We start from the raw sequence: 21,916 nt of genomic DNA, 5'->3' as shown, positions 1-21,916 counted from the left end.
CAGTGAACAATATAGAAATCGATAGAACAATTCGATTTTATTATCAAAGGAGACACTTTCAATTTTAGGCCCTCGTGGTTCAACCCCCTAGGAGGGGTAGATGTTACTCTTAGAATTTCAAATGTGAAAGGGGGTCAAGGGGCACATCGTTTTGATTGTCGTTCAATTCTGCTTCGAATGGTATTCGATTCTCATCGCAGAAAGTCTACAGATAACCTTCCTCTTTTGCTACTTCTGCTGTAAAAAGTTTCTCTTTCCAGTGAGAATACGTCTTGTTCATTTTTAAGATATTCTCATCTTTCATTGATTTTTTCAGCTATATATTCAGAATATATTCGAAATTGTTTCAGTTTTTTGATGATTTATGGAACGATTTTCATGTGATTCTCGAAAAAAAAAATTCTTCCGAACTGCACAATTGAATTGTAGTAATTTTTATGGAATCTATGAGAGACAGACGACCCTTGCATTCTATTCAAGGAACAAAATACTGACGATCGAAAAAAGTGGTTCATATAACGTAACACTTTTATTGTAAATCTTTTTTCAATATTATAAACTACAATATTCAATACTCAATATGTAATTTAAAGCAAATTCTATTATAATTTGTTACCATTTACATTCAACTGAAAAATTTTACTTTGTAAATTCGGATATGATGCACTAAAGAAGAAACAAAATACTATATGACTTTATTATATTCGTTAGATGTATTCCACTTTTCATAGTGTTTAGTTTTCGCACACTGTATACTTTTTCTATCAATAGTTACAATTGTCAAGAGTATTTCCAATTTGTCATAACATTTTCGAGTTTTTCTTATTTTTTTTCTCCCAATTCAATTATAGCTTATTCACAATTACTGGATTCAATAATGAGAAAATACTTCCTGTAAATCCTCCAAGAGTTTGCATTATGAGAAACCCAAGTTCTGCCTGATCTCCAATCAAACTGTGAATAGAAAAATATTTCAGATTGTAACATCTATCTATCTTAGAGTATAAATGTAACATTATATTGGAAGTCTCCAGAGTCTCAAGTTAAAATAAATTCAGTATATCGAGGTACACATCAATCACATAATTCTGTCATTGAAACGTGGAACGAAGAATTCTGGCATCAAGTAATTCTAACACAGAACTTGTACCTAAGCACTAGAAATGTAATAATCTTCTCGATGCAAGTTTCACAAATAAATCAAGTTGACATTATCAAAACTCAGTTCAAATTGTATCATTCCGCCTGGGTATCCCATAACGTTTCCACAGTCGAAGTGAAAATGAATTATGTCTTTCAAATAAAATGAATTCGAAGTAACTGATTGTCAATGGTGTCCTAGGAGTAGTATGTCTGTGAAACCCCGTACTATTATGACTGGCCTATAATGGCATACGTGTCGTCCCACTCCGAATGATAACGACAAAATTCGATTAATCATGCCTCAGTATAGAGAGCAACGAAAACACTCATCAACATGCCTGTACAAAAAAAGTCATGAACCGCGATTACTGTGAATGGAGTTGTTCAATTTGATTTCATACAAGATTGTATACTCTACACTGTGTAGATTACCAATCCAACTGGAAAATCTGTTGAAACGTATTGTTGAACGCGTATTGGAAATAAATTTTTTACTGTGGTAGTTTGTAATCATTTCGATGGTTGAGTATTATTGATTTTCACAAAGTAACGTGTCAAAGTCTTCAAAACTTTTTTTGAGCCGACAGATTGTCCGTTCCTAGTTGGTAACTGTTAGTGTTGACGTTGTTCGTGAAAAATTGTGCAATTTGTGTTGACAATGATATCATCACAGACAATTTATTGGAAAAACCATTTCGACTCATGCTGCCCGAGCCATACTAAACACACTGTTGATATCATGGCAGCAACTGTTTTGATATCTCGTGGAATACTCGTTGGCAGAAAACTAACGCATCGGCCTCTCAGACAGGTCGACTGCGATTCCGAACACATTGTCAAATCGTATGGCGTTTCTAGACCAGAGAGACATCGTATGAGATGACTGCTAGAACACAAACGGGTTTCTTGAATCAATGAGCAAATGATGATACACAGAATTGTCAAAAATTATTCATTATTGTCAAATTCAAAACATGACTTGAACATGACTATATGTTCAAATATAGAGAACAACCTAGCAGAAGAGGAAGAATAGTTATAGATTATTTTATAATCAACAGAGACAACTGAACATATTTAAAACACACGGAGGTGATAAAGCACGCGGGGATTGATGGTGACAACTATTTGCCATCATCAGAAGAGTTCAGTTGTGAAGTTTTGACAAAAAAACAGAACCTGCCTGAATTGAAAAACCTACAAACGATTAGTATACATGTACTTTATCAAAAATATTGGACAAAGAGATCGAAACTCGGCTCAAAGCACATTTTGAAGTATTTTCTTCATAACCAAATATGAAATCAAGATTTTTTTAAGGTTTCAGTTGTACAACTGCGCTTTAACACATCATAAATGATATATTCAGGGCAACAGACTAGGGAAATTGCACGATTCTGATTTATTGGATTTCAACCTGGCCATTTATGCTATCAATTTTGATCCGTTGTTAGAAATATCGAGCTAGATAGGTCTTTCGAATAATGTTATTTCTCCAATCGATATTTTTGAAGATCGCCGTTGGAAGTGAGCATAGATGATTGTGAAACCCAATATGTCAGTCTTCAGTCTATTTTATTATATTTATGCACTACATTTGATGAAAGGTCTTCAAACAGCTCTGTCGAAGTTTTCCTCGATCGAGGGTACCCAAATAAATCGAGATCTAAAAGCATTTATTAAACCATGGCCAAATCACTGCCTTATAAAATAAAATTTTCTATGTTTTTTCACCACTTCTTTTGGAAAATAATATTACTGGAGTTTTTTCACAACACCAAACCGTTATTTCAACACCTCGACACGTGTTTCGATTACCAAGTGATCATCTTCAAGGGGAAGATCCAACTAAATATACTTACAATGTATTCATACCATGAATACCTCATCTAGGTAACTGCGTCTTAAGTGTAATTTCACAATTGTACCTTATCTACTAGTCTCAAATTGATTTTACAATGCGTCCTTATGTAATAGTTAGGTGAATCTAATAATTGAAATATTTATGATGTACTGTTTGGAACCTTTGGTGTAGTAATGAATATTACTGGAGTTTTTTCTCAACACCAAATCGTTATTTTTACACCTCGACACGTGTTTCGATCACCAAGTGATCATCTTCAAGAGAAAGATAAAACTGTTTTATCTTCCTCTTGAAGATGATCACTTGGTGATCGAAACACGTGTCGAGGTGTAAAAATAACGATTTGGTGTTGAGAAAAAACTCCAGTAATATTAATTGAAATATTATTTTAACAAACTTTATACAGGGCGTTCGTTCTAACGAAAACTTGACCACCCTGTTAGTCGGAAATGGGCGTGTAATTGAAAATTCAAAAAAACACGTCAATTTCTATTTTCAGGGTGGCTATTACTGATGGAAAACATACCCGAAACTTAACGCCCCTGCGGTCGGCAACTACCAATTTTTTTCAATGGCTTAGGGGTTCGAATGATACATCTTTTGAAAGGCATTTCGTTCATATATTACTCCTGTATTTTCTTTCGGAATTGGTTCATTCGTTATGGAGAAATTGAATGTTGAACGTTATATTTAGCAAAAAACAGAAAATTCGCTGTCGCTCATTTCATTGAGGAAATCAACAGAAGTAATATAAATGGCAACACAATCAATGGATAAAGTGTTCAAAATGACCTCCATTTAGTTCCATACAATAATACAGTCTACTTTCGAAAGCGTTGATCATAAAGGCAACCTTCTACTTGGAAACGATTTTGTTTCATACACAAATCAGTGAGGGATAAAAATTCATCAATTTTGTTATTATCGAAATTATTTTTCTTCAGTATTTCCCTTAGGTATTGTTAGTCTGTGGAATTGGGATGCTAGGAAATAATGTCAAAGAAAACCAAAATCTCACCTTCTCACAACAAGAGGGAACGGCTATGGGTAGTCCCTTGTCCCCATACCTGGAAAACCTGTCCATGAGCAGATTCGAAATGGAAACCGAAGAAAAGTAAAAGTATTTTCCTAGGATAGGGCTAAGGTATGTAAATGATGTTTACGCGATATTCGATAACAAAAAATCTAATATTGAGGACTTTCTTTCCTTTTCAAATAACAGAATTCTATAAAAAAAAAATCACCTATGAGTTAGAGAATGAAACAACTTCCATTTCTTGACGTTTTGGTAATGAAGAGCCAATATGGAGGGCTGGAATACGATGTATTTAGAAAAGAAACAAGCACGTACAGGTATAATCCTGACATTTCACATCACTGTGAACAGAACAAACGTGGTGGGCTGACTTTTCTGGTTCTGGTTGTAGATTTTGAACAGATTTTAAACAGGTATATTCCTGACAGTTCACATCACTGTGGACAGAACAAACGTGCTGGGCTGAATTTTCTAGTGCATCGTTTCTTGAATTTTCCGCTCACATATGACAGGTTCACGAAAGAAAAACGTACAATACAGGAAATAGCCGCCAGTAACGTTTTCTCTAGGGGCACTGTAGATGATATAATAAGGAAGAAAAAGTTTAGGTTAAGAATGAACGGAATCTCTACTTTCAAAAACATCGAAAACCAAGATAATAATAGTTCAGCTCCATACCACCAATACACGAAAAACTCAGGAAAGATTTTCAAGGAACTAGTAGAACTATGAGAGAATAGAAATAAGTCAACATAATAATATTATGAATAACGATGGTGGACCAATACCTAATAGTATACGATATAGTCTGTTGAAATACTATTTCAATTATTAGATTTACCTGACTATTACCTAAGGAAACATTGTAAAATTAATTTAAAACTCTTAAAATGCAGATACAGGGAACGAGACTGATGGAATGGGTGTCATGAGAAGATGGGAGAACAAACGCAATAAGCCCAAGAGGCTGCAGTGTTTCCTGGATACTTGGACTAAATGGACAAGTCAGACAGCTCCCAAGGTACAAAAAAAAACGCAGATACACAGAAGAGATATCTATGGTAATAATAAGGATAACATTGTAAGTATACTTAGCGCTTAATCTTCCCCTTGAAGATGATTGGTGATCGAAACACGTGTCGACATGGTAAATAACGATTTGATGTGGGAAAAAACTCCAGTAATATCCAAACAGTGCATCACAAGTACTTTTATTCGTAACAAACATTACTGCAGTTTCCACCTACTAGGACATTTCCAAACTATTGTAATTGAATCAGTTTGAAAATGTCCTGGCAAGACTAAACTGCTGTAATTTCAATTACAAATACAAGTTGTATAAAAATATAGAAACTTTCATTTTTCATTTTTCAAAATGAATACATCAATGGATAAATGCATGACAGAATACATGAATGAATGAATGAAACAAATATTCAAAAAATATACTCACTTTCTCATACTTAGGGCTGAACATGTACTGAAGAATGCTCTCATCAATTGAATACTACCCAAAAGAAATATGTATTCCCAATCATGTGGAAACAATACTGGTAGATGCCTACGTGGCAAAGCATTGCAGAATAAACATAGGGGTGTCATAAGAATTGTTCTGGTTACATCGAAGGCAGCAAACCATTTGGCATTATTTGGCTGAAACGGAGAAATTATAAATGAATATGTCCTAATTATTGTTGAAATAAAAAATATTTGTATTATTTGACAAGCACACAATTCGAAATATCCACTCAGAAACTGTATTATTGTATGAAAAATCCCATATATTGATTTCATTCAATTATTATGAATTATCTGTGGTGGGTAGCTCATGAATTATTTTGTGGATGGAAAAAACTCAATCCGTCTACAATTTCATATTAGTAGGCACTGAATTCTCAGAAATATTTTTGGAATTCATATAGTATTCCATAAATTTTTTCCATCTGTTCAGTATAATTTCCGTACGACACTGCAAGAGACGGAGACAGAATTTTGTGCCTACGTTTTGGAATTATATTATAAAAGAATTCACCCCATTCAGTTCCACATGAAATGATGAACTTAGAGTTTTTTTTTTAAATTTTCAATTTTCCAGTTTCTTCCTAGATTGAAATAGTACCTGGAAAAATTTAATAAAAAAAACAATTTTTATATCACATGGTAGAGAAATGGATTTTTTCAATGTTGGTGGTAGAAATGACATTATTGGTATTTTCAGGGAGAGACCAGTAAAATTTTGAGCTGCTGGAATTGTAGATAGGAGTTGAAAGCTTCAGTCTCAATGAAGATGTTTGTTTCAGACAATGCGCAGAACCGAGAACGGAACAGGTTGAATATATTTTTTGAGGAAAAAATTGAGAAGAGATCGATCATCAATTCACGACGAACATTTTTTCATCATAACGGCCTCTTGCGGTACAAACAATTTCATAAAGTAACTCTAGAAATACTCAAAAATATCGGAACACCAACTCAAATTCATATATTAGAGAAAATGAAAGGAAATTCGAGCAGCTACTGAATAAATGTATTTTGAAATTGTTCACATAATACACGGTTTTCAATTTTTGGGTTCCCACTATGTACTTTTCTCAATTACCATTATCCCTTCATGACTTGTTTAGATTATCATATAAATGGAACATCATAATTCGAAACACAGAACAGTTGTTTTTCCCGCAACAGGGTGCTGAAATGAAAAATTACATAGCGGATCAGTCCCATGGATGAATTTCTCATAAAATCAGTTTTTCAATATGTTTTACGCTCAGTACTTTTTTCATTGAATTTCTGATGGTGACTATCATCAAGTGGCGGTGGTGAAGGTGACAATAAGAGGATATTCTACTTCGAATTGAAAATCGATTTGTTTTTGCATTTTCCAATAGATATGCACTGCAAACATTCACTCATTGTCGATACAATAACGTCATTGCGTGATTTTTACTGGACAGTTTACAAAATCGTAGTACGTGTTTCTGTTTTGTTAATTGTCCAGTGAAAATCTAAAAAAAAGTGTTATTTGAAAATGATAATTCTTTATTCTGATGTTTTTCTGAACGGCTAATAGTAGGAATGAAGTGTAGTAAGGAATATAGAACTATCTAAATTGTACGAAAGCATTTTCGAAATAATATCTTCTTTATTTCTGAAAGTTGAATTAAAGAAAATTCATGAGACAGATAGACAGATGAATAGGCAACACAGGTTTGAATCAGTTGCTTGTGTCTCATCTATTTCCTTCGTCATCTAATCGAACTGTGTATTTATGATGAAAACTGAATAGCGGTATTTGAAAATTATCACTGAAAATCAATACGATTTATCAAACTCCTACACTGCATCAGAATATATGTTAATTACTTACTGTGAAAATGGGTTTAGCGAAAAAACGTCCAGTTAGAGCCATAATGTCTGCCAGTAAAAAAGTTATCGTGGGAACAAATAATTTATCTGAAATAAATTGCGAACTTGGAATTCAATGATCATTAAATTCATGTATGGAAATAACTGATATTAACTTGACTACAATTATTTTCTTTAGATCTGGTAATTTTCTTCAACGTAAAATTGTAACAAATATAAAAAGCTAGGTATAAACGACCTGAAAATTTCATTTTTTTTTCGCAAGAGTATTCAACTCATCTGAGATTTATATAGAATAGATGATATTCTGACATGTGATGGAACTGGCCGATACTTGATGAAAATCCATAACGTATTCAGGTAACATTGTATCGTGATATTTTCGCATTTTTAGTAAAAATCTCTCAATGAAGTGTTGCTTCAATAAAGTTTGAATACACTGACCCGTTACTTGGTGAAAATCATGATGATTGCAGGTTTTCACAATATAGACTATATTTCCAATAAGCGTTTTACTACAACAGTAGTTTCCTAAGGTGGAGTAGTAGTCTTCACTAATTAACAATGCAATAAACTACGACGTACTACATACAGAAAATAATACTAACCTGCTTCATACCTGCTGGCTGACTGTTTAAATAAATATATGTTTATCAATGAGTAGTCTTCATCTGAGAAAACTTTTGTTGAAGAGAAATACATATTGAAAATGAAGTCCATGTCGTGAATAATGTCACTTCAATAGGTTATGTATTTTTATCAGATATCGGCAACATATATCTTGAAAAAGTATCTACGACATTTTCAACCCTGTTCTTGAATCACTTAAAACATTTTTTTAAATTGTATCAAAAACGAAGAAAAGACTTGGATGTAACTGTTTGGGTTATCTTCTTTTCCTTGAAAACTTATTATTGCTGAAGAAAATTCTCCTATAATTGGTACACAAAACGACTATATGACGACATTATTCATAAGAAAAATGTATTCTTAATTGAGAAAATTATATAATGAGGCAATGAATCAAACTCAAAAATATCTTGTGATGAATTTATCATAAACCTGAAAAGTATATCAACTATGATGGGAATCGATCGGTAGATCAATGATTGACGCGATTTGCGAAATCGTGTGTTAGATGACTATACTGCAGATATGTTGTCTGACCTCAGCAATTTCGACGGTATATTTCATAACTTTTTTATTGAGAAGTTGTATTTCTGTCGGAAATACTTTTTCTGAATAACAAATTTCCACAAGTGTAGTTCCCCAAGAGTCTGTCTTCACATTTCTTCTTCTCATGATTTCTATGAAATATTTGTTCCACAATCTCATTTCCAAAACATTGGTAATGTTTGTTGAGTGATCACTTCTGATTTTCATACAGTCGATTTCAACTTGAGAATTGAATGAACAAAACATGGATACCAAAGTTTCTTTAACACTATTATGCTAAAACTCAACCAAAATATCATATTTCCAATCAGCTGTATCTCTTTAACGGCAGATCAGTTGAACTAGGAATAATCCGGTAACTCTTCGTTCTGGAACTCAGATAGTCATGCAGTGATTCTGAAACTTTGTTTTTATAAATTTGCTTCTTGTTTACGCAGAACATTCTCCAACTCACAAAACCTCAACTATTGGCTGAGAAATTCTGAATTGAGAAAAAGCAAATAATATTGGCCACCATCGAGATTTTTCCTTTGTCTTGGTATCGTTTTCCTGATCGTCTCTTGATCTAGAGTGAAAACTGTACTCAGTTGGAACGACTAGATCTTGATTTGCGTAGGCGAAAGTGCAAGTCCGTTCTTGACTTCACATAGAAATTCAATAATAAGTGCTGAAAAGGGTTACTAAATTGGAAGTTTCTTGAAATACTTTTCTTTTTTTGAATACCTGTCACTGTGGACACTGTGTGAACAGATTTTCAAACAGATATCAATAAAATAAGAAATACGGTTTTCTTGGGATTTTCAATAGTTACACTGAGATAGAGGATACTTCTAGAATACCAATAAAACAAGGATTACGGTTGACTCAGAAGTTTCATTTGGGATATGCATTCCCAACCTTGAATTTAATGAATAAATAGAAATATTAAAAAATCACTAATGAATATGAATTGTCACTAGTTGACGAAATCAGAGTGTCAATTTCCAGAAATTATTCATTCTTTCCAATGTTTGCTTTGTTAGGGTTCAATGCACTAAACCTCACAACTCCTGATCGGAATCATTATTCCAGAAACTATCAAAGAAACATATGGCTTGTTTACACTCCTTCCAATGAACATCTCTGATTCTTGAGATTGGGGAATTCGGCCAAATAGAGCAGTAGCCACTTTAGACCTATGTTTTACAGGGCATCCAGACCCGTTGTGCCTAATTTATTACTTTGGTAATGCATTTACTTATTTCTATGTTATTAGTGGCTTTCATACGTCTATTAGTTCTGAAGCTTTTATATTTCTGTGCTTGTATACTTTTTACTATTGTATGCTTTTATATTTTTGCCTGGCAGAACTATACTACAAAAAATCCCCAATGACTCTATAATTGGTTGAAACTAACAATTTCAAAATACGATTTCATATTTAAAATACTTTTAAATTCAGATTTTTGAATACCTCAAGAAGTTGAAATTCATTCAGATGTGTGATTATACGAAATTTTACTTAAATCACCACCACGTGCTCTCTATATCATGCCAGGCAGAGAATAGACCCTTTCTAAATTTCATCCTTCACACATAGAATCGGTCTCTCCAGACATATACACAGAGCCCACCGCTTCTGAGAATGACTGAAAGTAGATATCTCTGTTTATACCTCATTTCTCAGTCTACGTTATTCACTATGAAACATGACTCTGACTGAACAAAAGATGGAGAGTACTAGTTGACGTACTGTCGGAAGACAGTGTGTGTCTGTCTGGAAAATAATGAAACTGCTGAACATATACAGTTCCGCTGGGGACCGAATCAGGTTCTTTGAGTTCGGCAGATCCGTTCTCTCACCATCTGACCTGAAAGACCACTCACCATACAAACTAATCGGCTTCGTTTAAAATGAAGATTTATTTGGCCGACTGTGAATAAGTGTGAGCCACAATAAACCCTTATGGGTTGCGGTGGAGGGTCGAATAGACCCACTAACTTCAGACCTACCTACCTACCTACTAGTTGACGGTTATTTGTATACCTAGCCGTGACATGAATAAAAATAATCAAAATGAACAATATGGCTTCTTCTTCAAGGACTGTTGAGTCCTGCAATGCATTTGTGGTTCATCCTAGCAACACTGATGAGATTTATAGCGAGTGGAAACAGCGCTGTCTGGTGCTGAATCATAGATGCATAATACTTGACCTTCATTTTATAATAATTAGTTTCCTTTCAGTGGAAGACAGATGACGAATCTCGTCATCTGTCTGTCATCATGTCGAAGCTTGCCTTTGCAACTCACCGCCCTGTGAAGCCTCATTAATCCTCTAATCACGATGACATGAAGTCGATGAATCAGTTGTAATTCAGCTAAAAATCAAAAAACTGTAAATCAGTGAAACTAAACCTGTCTATCTATCTCACCAAAAAGATTGTAGTTTGGGAACTTGTTCTTAATTCCATAGTTAACATCTTTATTCTCCACTTTCAACTTTTTTTTTGATTTTTTTGTATTCACTTACACATTACATACTTATTTCAATTCTTTGTCATTTTTTAATACAATTTCACTTCCTCTAAGAAATTACAATGAAAATTTTTTGCCAAAAAAATTATCCTATCAAATTTGTCTATTTCTAGTCATGTGTGTCGAAATAACCAATGAAACCATCATTACACTGATAACTACCCATAGATAGTTTTCACGGGTAGTTATCACTTATGTCATGACATTGCTAAGCAACCAACACAATGAAGTTGTTTGACATTTCTACTGAAATGAATTACTACTGAATTGAATTACTATTCAATTCATTTCGAAAATGTCACTTCCTCGCTTTGGTGTTCAAAATGTAGAAATATAATCAACGGATGGACGAAATCTTCTGCTGAAGCAATTGGCTTAGATACGAAACAGAGGAAAATAACCAATCACTCTAATAGAGCAACTGCAGTCAGTCAACTAGCTAAGAGTGGAGTTCAAGAACAGCAATTGTTGAAAATTACTGGGCACAATAATGGAAATTCCATAAAACCTTATTTGAATATTGATCAGGAACATCATAACCAAATAATCAATAGTATGCGTGGAAACACCTATGCAGTAACCGAGACAAATACAGCAAGATCAACGGAATATCATTATACGAATTGTTCTTTTAATAACTGTGTGTTCAATAAATAATTTTGTTCGAATTGCAAAAAATTTTCTCACCGAATATCCCTCGAACATTGATAAATAACTCATAATTTTATCACAACTTCCTCAAGCACGTTATTTTAAGTAACATCCCTCCGCCTTCGGCGTCGGGATGTTACCAAATAACGTGCTTTCGAAAACTGTGATAAAATTATTTCGTTAGTTATCAATGTCCTTGGGATATTATAGCTGAAAACATTCTAAATTTTTCAGTTTATTCTGTTTATCCATTCTGCTAATGACAATTACTGCAACATTATTCAAAAGTGCTTTGAAACAGTCCACTCTATCAGAATTTAACTTCAATATCTCATAATTTCCGATATTTTTATTCATAGACTCGAATTTGACAACCCTGCATATGGAGGGATCATTTTCGTTGTATTATTCTCAGTGTTCATATACATGCATCCACAAGGTAATAAATCAGTTGTTGAAAGCGACTGGTTGCCTGGGCATATAAGAAGCGATGTTCACATCATGATCGGTACACCGTGAAGGGCGGTACTGATGTCTGAGGACATTCATGCTGCCATACCATCAACACTCACCATCAGTTATGACCCGTTTGTCCTTCTGGCAAACATCAGTCCAAAGGGTAAGAGAGCCAGGTTCCAACCTGTCTGAAATCAAGATGACGTGCAGGGTGATCTGGCTAGATACAAAAATTCGTCTTCTAAAAGTAACATCTGTTGTATAGCTAAGAAAAATGTTGTTACTTCTTCCTTCGGAACGTGGGTCAACGTTGAATTTCACATGCAAACACTGAACATCAACCAAAAATCAATTAGAGGATTAGCTTCTTCAAAGGAGTAATTGAGATTTCAGAAATAATTTTGTGCTCTAAAAAAAGCAGTGACATATCACTTTTCACTTAAGAATATGTCAGTGCAATTCCTGCATCAATTATGATGTGCAGCTGAAAATGTCTTTCGATACACATTAAACTAAAACATGTTCCAAAAAAAATCTAATAGCATAACAAAGTAACTAATATGGAAATGTTCAGTTGAAATTTTTGCACTCAGTATTCCCGACGTTGGGTGTTTCTTCAGTTCATATGTTCAGTTTCTTGAAATCTTCTTAAAAATAACCTCTCCACATATAAATATGTTAATAAGGAATATCCTGAAAATTTGAAAGCAGTTTTTTTTACCTTATTGGCAATACTTTTCAATTGAAGACATTTCAAAGAGTTTATCATTTCAGCTCCGAACTGTATCGGTATAATATCGAAACATTTCCCTTTTCCATGTATGGATACTCATAAGAATACATTTCAACTGATAATCTTTTCGATCAAAACAATTATGCTTCAAGGCTATTATAAGATTACTCATGTTTCAATTATTTCCAGTTGAAATGATGACTGTGATTAGATACAGAAATTGATACTTCATAATGATTAAAAGAGAGTTGAAAAATTCCATGCCAAGATAAACCCACTTCATTAAATGACGCGATACCAGTATGCAAACAATATATTGTTGATACAAAATATTGGATACATTGATATCATTCGGAATATTTTTAACTTGAAAACTCCAATGGATGAAGTATATGCAATATAATTTTCCAATACATCAAAATCGTCAGAAATATTACTATATTCTTTAAAAACAATTGAAATATTCCATTCCACTTACCACACCACTGATTCTCTCCATAACACTCAGAAACCACAAGGTTGGTTATATTCGAATGTGAGATGCACATGGTCGCAATGGCAACAAACATCATCCCTATCAAAGGCCAAATTCTTATAGTTACTTCTTTCATTTCGGTCAAGGTATGCACAGGTTTTTTTACATCTGCCACAGCATCCCCCAAATAATATTGGAAAAAAGGGAGATTTTTGCTTACATATGCCAGAATCAATGTAACCGTTAATATGAATGTTCCAGTTGAAAAATAAATCAATGCACTTTCTGTCGGAGTTTCACCTATTGCCAAGCATATTATTTGTATAACTGCACTAATGATACCTGACGAACTTGTTCCATACATTTGACTTTTCAAATATTCATTGGGAAATCTTGATATCAACGCCAAATTACTGAATTGGAAGATTATCTGCAATACTTAAAACAGATATGTGAATATTTTATAGGTCTGAAAAACTGGCAGTGTAAATTCCACGGAGTTGAAAAAAGAATTCAAACAGAAAGTCGAAAAAGTTTGAAGACTGATTAAACTACGAACAGGCCACGCTAGCTCAACTCTCGACTTTTTCGTAAAATCCTTTTTATAATAATTTTTTGCTCCTCATGAAAAACACTGACTGAATGCAGATAGTCAGCAACAAAATTGAAACTGGATTTTAAAAGAGTTCAGAGACCGGTAGTTTAACTCTCGATTTTTTCATAAGAAACATTGCTTACTCATTTGTTGCTGCTCTTTAAATGAACAAAATAGAAACCAGAAGTTGAAAGAGTTCAGCGACCGGTATACCGACAAACCGGCAACGCTAGCTTAACTCTAGACTTTCCGTATGGAACTTGTAGAATAATAATTTGTTGCTTGTTATACAACCATTCACGGTACTGATAGTGCTTTTGGAGTCCTTTTTTTACTATTTCTCATTTCGTAAGATTTTAAGTAACTCTAAGTCAGTTATTATATGTCTAAATATTATTTATGCTGTTGAGATAAAATTATTTTCGACATTTCGCGTGGCCAGATTTTACGTCTTCAACCTCTCCCAACTTCCGGTTTTCATTTCATGGCTGACTCTCTGTACTCAGATAGTTCATTTTGAGAGCAGCAACAAGTTATTAATCAAAGTTTCATACGGAAACATCGACAGTGGATCTAGTTTGAACAGTTTTTAAGTATATCTATCTCCAAACTCTTCCGACTTTCGGTTTCTATATTGATGTTGACTTTCTGTACTCAAACAGTTCATTTCACGAGCAACAAAGAATTATTATGAGAAATTTTTTACGCAAAAATCAAGAGTCAATCTAGCGTGGCCTGTTTATAGGTACATCGATCTCTGAACTCTTCCGACTTCCAGTTTCCATATTGTTGCTGACTCTCTGTACTCAGTGCATTCTATGAGGAGCAACAAATATTATTTCAAGTTCAACACCAAACAATCGAGAGTTGAGTTGGCGTAGCCGGACTGTCTGCACTGGGTCCGTGCGTTTTATGAAGAGCAACAAATTATTAAAGACAATTTTTCACGAAAACATAGAGAGTTGAGCTAGCATGACGGGCTTGTAGGTTTATTAGTCTCAATCTTTTCCGACTCCAGGTTTTACTTTTGTTGCTGAATCTCTCTATTCGGTCAGTGCATGCATTCTATGAGGAGCAACAAATTATTATGGAAAGTTTTTTTATGGAAAAATCGAGAGTTGAGCTAGCGTGGCCCGTTCGTAGGTATACCGATCTCTGAACTCTTCCTACTTTCAGTTTTTATTTTGTTGCTGACTCTCTGCACTCAATAAGTGCATTTTATGAGGAGCAAAAAATGAGTATTCAAGTTTTAAAACAACAAAATCGAGAGTTAAGCTATGGTGGACACTTTTTCATTTGAGTTCGCTGAAAGATATCGAATACATTTTTTTTGTAGCATCTCACACCAACAAATTGAAAACAAGTGCATCTCCATTTCTTTGATCCATCAATTCAAATTTAAGTCAGTTTCACGCTCTCTTATCAGGAAGCCACGACTGTTGACTATTTTTCGCGATCGGTTCGAGCAACAAAATTAACGTTTTAGCAACTAATTAGCATCGATATAGCAACAAATTTTGTTTTTTAATTCCATTCAATTTACACCATCGGTTCTTTATACTCTCTATTTTCTTCAGTTTGGATTCGAAGGATCCGGAGAAAATTAATGATAGATTTGTAAACGTCTACGAACTGACCAAAGTTTTTGAGGGCTACAAAAGAAACGAGCAAGAAATATTGCCAAAATATATTTTCGTCCCGTCTTGTTTCGATCGAGAAAAAGGAGATTTTTCTATTGAAAAATGACTAGTTAGTTGAATGATTGGAATTGATACTAATGGTACCAGAATAACAAGTCAGCAGCAAGTTTTTAGTATACAGTGTGTCACATCAAGCACCGCTTAAATAGAGGATTGATATGTTGTTGAAAATTCATTTATCATATTAGATGGAATTGTCCAATACTTGATAAAAATCCATAACTGACGTATTCAAAAAACACTTTTACAAAAAAGCAACACATGTTTCGTCATGCAATGACTTCTTCGGGCGTGTCTTTACTAACTATATTCTACATTTTCAATGCTTTTTTTCAACTCCCCCCCCTTGGCATCAAAGCGGAGTTTATTTTGTCACAAAATATTTTCAGTTTTCAATCAACTCATCATATCTGACGAGCATGAGTTAAAAATATTACAAGTCTATCAATTATTAAATTTTCGTACCAAAACAATTGTGCAGATTCTCTGTCGTTATAATTTTATTACATTTACATGTTGTGAAAGATAATGAAGTCAAAAGCATCACGGGTTAGCGATTTAGCCCTCTCAACCATTTCTACTAGAATAACGAACATTCATATTCGGATAAAAACCTGATGAACGTTTTTCCCTTACTTGGGCCATTTTTTGCAGATTCAAAATTTTAAGGTAATATTTACCGCAAGTGAGGGATTCAAAGGTGTGGGCTGAACACATTCTCTGAAACTGAAAGTGTAAAAAAATGTATGTGTCGATTCGACTTTTAATGTTATTCCCAATAACATATAATATTCGACTGGGAAGTTTCTGAGTTCATATCCTATGTATGATTAAAACCGCTAAATTATCACTTACCACATATTGAAGTTGATACCACCAAGGTCAAAACGAAGAATGCTAATTGCCCTAAAAAATAATCCAAGTATTTAAAAAAATCTACATATTTAATGAGTTCACACTTATGTAAAAATACCGATTGAAGGGTTGGCAGTATTTTTTTTCCCAAATCTTCATGAAATTGGAGGGAGCATGTAGATTTGGATTAGTAATCAAATAAAAATGGAACGAATTAGAATAAATGGATTGCTGCCGTGATAGTATCGATACATGCCTGTTTGATTTGAATGAAATGAACTCAACAAGTACCAACGAATAGTCTTATGGTTTTCAACTGTGGAGTAAGTGATTCAAGAGAAAGGTTGATTGAAATGGTTGAAATATATCGACATTTTCCGTGAGGAAGCTGAGCAGTGAAACTGCCCGGAGAGCAGCTCATTTCTCTTTTGAGACGTAGCAGAACATATCATTATCCTGTTGTAGTTCTCTAAAAAAGTCTGAGATGATGTCTATATTCTAAATAATGGTGAAATATTATCTGGTTATTAGAAAGTACATAGAAGAATGTAACATTCATTCTCATGATAATAGTTACTCCTAGTATTCCATGTCAATTACGATTTCTATTCAAACAATAAAAAGGGTTACAATTGCGTTGGTTTTGTTTCACGTAGTATATCACTCAAAAAACTGTATCATTTACGTTTTCGGTTGTCTTCAGGTATATACCTATGTATGCACCTACTTAAAAATTAAAATCGATATTTGTTGTTACACTTTTTTGAGTGAATCCATGACAGAGGTCATTATCATCAGTTACCAACTGTGAAACAAAAAACTTTGACAGAATGTATGCATATACCTATCATATATGTTCTGCTACCTGTGCAAAGCTGTCTCAAGTCTCCAGTAATTTCAGAATCAAAACTGTATAATTTCACATTCAGTAGGAAATTCCAAATGATCAATGTACAATATTGAACTCATCAAAACGACAGTGAAACTAATTTGAATTCGAAATGTCAGTTTTTTTGTATGAACTGATCAAACTGTCATTGCTACTTATGAAATTGAAAAAATCTCAGTACTGCAGTTCAGGTAATTAGAAAAAGTCTTTTTTTTGGATTTATTTCATGCTAGATATTATAGTTTCAAGTCATTTTGGAAATTTCATTTCATCTTGTATGTTTGTAATTTATTCATCATTGAGTATTCTTAGGGAGAGTACATTCCTCAGATATGTATGCGGGAGAAATAATCGAAAACGTGTTTTGTTTTTATACACAAAGAAGAGAGGTAAAGAGCTGATATTATTTTCTGAAAATATTGTTTAACAATTCAACTTAAATTGTACTCACATGAATCTGTATTGACTACAACGAATGCAGTGAATAAAATGTAAATGACAACTATAGCGATCAGTGACACTAAAATTCTTATTCGGATGTGAATTTTATGTCCATATCTTGTCAATATCATAGTTGTCACCAAACCTGGAACAGAATGTATTGTCGCTGAAATACCCATGAAATTTGCTTGCAACTGATTTCTTTTGTGGGAATCATAGTTCTCTTGAGTTGGATCTCGAAATTTATACATCCAGTACTAAGGAAAAAATCAAGTTACCTTCCAAGAAACATTACCTACAATCAATATCATATACGTACGTCAGTCGCAGTCATGAAATAAACATTGGGTAATACTCCTCCCAATCCAAAGAAAAAGAAAAGCATGTACACTATGTTATATTTGTCTCCAGGTGTGGGTGGAGTTCCATTTTCCGGCTGTCGAACAGAAATAACCGACACTGAAAGAAAAAGGTACTTATTTTTCAGGAAATTGGTATATCGATAATCAAACGACACTGTGTGAAAGGCTACTTGAGATATAACGGTACAAGCTTTCACTTCGAAAAGATTTTTAGATTTTCAATTTGAACTTCCATATAATCATAAATTAAAAAAAAAGTTAACTAATGGTCACAATAACTGTACACAAGAACAGTGTACTTCAATTGTTTTATAGCAGTCGAATGATGGGACACTTTTGAAAGCAAAAAAACTTAGGCTCAATTTGGAGACCGTAGTTCATATTGGTTTTCGAAGAATATATTCCAAAGTAACCTAATGTGGTCATCATACCTACTTGATCTAATCAGAAGGTACTATCCTCCACGAAAGTGTTTGTTTCAAGAAATACTTTATTGTGAGATTTTCATTGAACAGTTTTACTAAAACGCGTTTTTCGTGAAATGGTTCAGTGAAATTCTCACAATAAATTGTTTCTTGATTACTGTATCAGCTGTACAGGCCGTTTCTTTTATCTTGTGCAAAAAAATCAACCATCGTGAAGAAAAATTTGCAGAGACTTCTGTCCTTCTCGAGTTATACAGGGAAAACTAAAAATACTGCCTTCCGTTCATTTCAGAAAATATAAAGAATGGAGAGAAGATTTCATTGTATTCGAAATATAGTAGAATGATGAAATGATTAATGAATGACTACGGCCACCATCACCTTTTTTTTCAAATACGGACCTGTCACTCACCATACATATTTCTTAAGAAAAAGTGAATTTCATTTGATTTCACATAGGTAAATAGCATATCAGTAATTTAGTCAATTCAATACATCGAATTTTGACCAAAACTGATTCAGGAGAAATACACTTTGAATTAGGGATTGCAAAAAATTATCTTATTATCTAAATTTTTGAATGATGTCTGAGGTATGCCAATAATTGAAAAAACTATAAACAAAAGAGCTAACAATGATCGTTCGGTTTCTAAGAAAACAAGTTCAGTATTGGTAATTGGGTTTGAATAGATCACATTATAATGGTATATATATCAACAGATAATTAATAACATATTCGAAAACAATACCTCTCCTCATAGTATCGGATGTTGAAAACATTTCAGTAACACCTCAAAACTCAAAAACAAAATACCAAATCACATCAAATCCAGAAACCTACACTGCAGAAATTGACGACATTTTCGAATGACCCCAAATCCAAGAAGAGGAACTCGAAACACAAATGAATGAAATGTTAAAAGACGGAATCATACGCCCTTTTATTCATCTCTGGTCACCTCAGTGTGGGTTGTTACAAAAAAAAATTGACGCATCTGAAAAACAGAAATGGTGAGAAGTTGTCGACTACCGGATGTTGAATGAACTGACTAGATGACAAATACCCTCTCCCGAAGATATCAAACCTTCTCGATCAATTTGGCAATCATGGTTTACTCATTTTATCAACACACTCATCGTTGTACTAATAATTTCATACTTCATCTGTCAATGCAGAAGGAAGCGCAACGAAAACCTAGTCATTGAAGACTCAAACTACCCTCCGTTCCCTCCACCCAGACCTTTCAGACCTCTGGAACCAGTATTTTTCCAAGTCGAAGACCTAGTCCTAGAGACGAAATTTCAGAGGAAAAAAAATCTACCTGAACATTGTAATACATTTCTTAGTTTTCCATTCCCAGTCATAAGAATTTGTCGCATAGCATCAACTTTTTGAATATGAAGGGAGTTATTATATGTTTTTATTGACCTTCTCTATTCATACTCAAGGTGACATTGATGAACAAGATCAATGTCAATGATGACTTATGCTGAATCGACATCCGGGTATACTCGGTTCCCAAACGACACAAAAACATTAATTTTTTTCTTTTCCAATATCAGAATATGTAATCAATCATTTTCTTAGGAATACGCCCTGCGTGTCGGAATGAATCAGTTATAGTTACATTAGAAATGCATTCAAGTTACAAGTTTGTTCCGTTATATTTTGTAATCTATAACTCAAGGGAACACAGTTCTGTTTTCCTTTTTCGGAATAATTGAATTTTCAAAAACTTATATTTCCAAAGTGAGATTCAACACATATAATAAAGGTGTAACTGATTGCTGTCTGTATATGGTTGATATTCGACCAAAACTATTTTTGAACATAAGAACCCCAAATAATACTTCTCAGAATTTTGAATTCTCTGTTTGACCTAACCGATCTGGGTACCGTACTCATTCACTACACTACACTTGCTTCAGTTCAATCGGTATATGACAAAAAAAATATGTACATTCGAATTATCACGCCAAATATTTGTTGGGAAGAAAAATTATGAAACTAATTTTCAGTTCATTTGGCTACAAATTTGGTTACTGAATAAATGCATATTCATGTTCAAGAGTAACGAGAATTGAAATGACGATGAAAAACACGATGAATTGAACAGAACATTGCCATTTGGAATTTTATTTTTCACTCATTCAAACTCCTCTACGAATATTGTGAAAAGAATAGATTCTATTTTTGATGTGCTTTTTGTAATGGAGAAATTCAAAAACTACTTCAAATATTCTGAAAATTCTTTTACCTATCAAAATTTACATGATCATCAAACAACCCGGCTCTGTTCCATTTTCAGAAATGAATTATAGATCCCTACGAAAATTGCAATAGTGTAACTGAAAGAATCAAGAATTTGCCTCTGGAATCATTATTTGGCTTTCGCACTGAGGCGGGTCTTTCTATAGATATAAACTATTCAACTACTTACTTTTTATGAATCGCACATCGGCTTCCTCTTTGAATCCTTCCATAAATAATTACAATGCTAGATTGAATAAATTAATTGAGTTATTGAATTCGATGAAGAAAGATCATTGGAATGAATGATGAGACTTGCTAACTGAATGAATGATTGGCCTCATTTATGGGTAAAACCATTACTTCCATATCTGAAAACAATGTATTATAATGAACTGTATCAACAAGTGCATAAGTATCGTGTCTATTTTTTTCTACTCATCATTCACTTCTGAAATGATGTTTATAATAATGTGATTTCTGATTCTACTTTCAGGTGTATCGCTCTTTTCCAAACTATAGAAAGTATTTCCCCACATATGACCACCGTTGTTACAGTAGATATTATATTCATGTAATAATATAAGTGTGCGATAATGTTCATTCAAATAAAACAGAAACACATAAACGAGTACACAAAGTTTCGTTATGAATGAACAAAATGTTACTACAGAAGGTGAATATTTTAATTATAATCTTATATCGCACTCAAATATCACATGCTACGAACAAGCTGAAAAATTCAGTTACTTTGGTACTTTTCTGATAATGTTTCAATAAACTGCCTTTTGAGTAGTTTTTCGTCAGTTGAAACCATTCCTTCATTATTACCATTGATTCTAGTGGCGGAATATTCATATATAATAATACTAATAAAGATATTTTGATAATTTTCAGTTACAATCGTATAAGTGAATTGAAAAAAGGAAATGGGCGAGATTGAGTATGGCAATTGGCACCGGAAGGTGCAGACTATCATCTG

At 33.5% G+C, this 21,916-nt stretch overlaps 1 protein-coding gene across 4 annotated transcripts in view; it reads right to left on the bottom strand.

The window, feature by feature from the left end:
• The window catches only part of LOC111510561 (equilibrative nucleoside transporter 3), a 28,051-nt gene extending 6,694 nt beyond the window's left edge, over positions 1-21,357 (bottom strand). The window contains exons 1-8 of one of the 4 annotated variants that reach the window (XM_023166480.2): positions 21,125-21,338; positions 18,216-18,355; positions 17,907-18,153; positions 16,567-16,617; positions 13,420-13,854; positions 7,411-7,496; positions 5,497-5,696; positions 684-954 (exon numbers count right to left, since the gene is read on the bottom strand). In XM_023166480.2, the coding sequence (XP_023022248.2) occupies positions 846-954; positions 5,497-5,696; positions 7,411-7,496; positions 13,420-13,854; positions 16,567-16,617; positions 17,907-18,153; positions 18,216-18,355; positions 21,125-21,167 (1,311 nt within the window). In that variant the 5' untranslated portion in view covers positions 21,168-21,338 and the 3' untranslated portion in view covers positions 684-845. Of the gene's footprint in view, positions 1-683; positions 955-5,496; positions 5,697-7,410; positions 7,497-13,419; positions 13,855-16,566; positions 16,618-17,906; positions 18,154-18,215; positions 18,356-19,524; positions 19,712-21,124 lie in introns of those variants that run through there. The other 3 variants (XM_074178178.1, XM_074178177.1, XM_023166481.2) reach the window with 3 other exon arrangements.
• Between the last annotated feature and the right edge of the window lie 559 nt (positions 21,358-21,916).

The sequence above is a fragment of the Leptinotarsa decemlineata genome, unplaced genomic scaffold, assembly GCF_025532065.1.
Source record: "Leptinotarsa decemlineata unplaced genomic scaffold, Ldec_3_MD MMD2_tig00003557_RagTag_RagTag, whole genome shotgun sequence".
NCBI lineage: Eukaryota > Metazoa > Arthropoda > Insecta > Coleoptera > Chrysomelidae > Leptinotarsa > Leptinotarsa decemlineata.
This window is presented reverse-complemented; position numbering and strand designations above follow the sequence as displayed.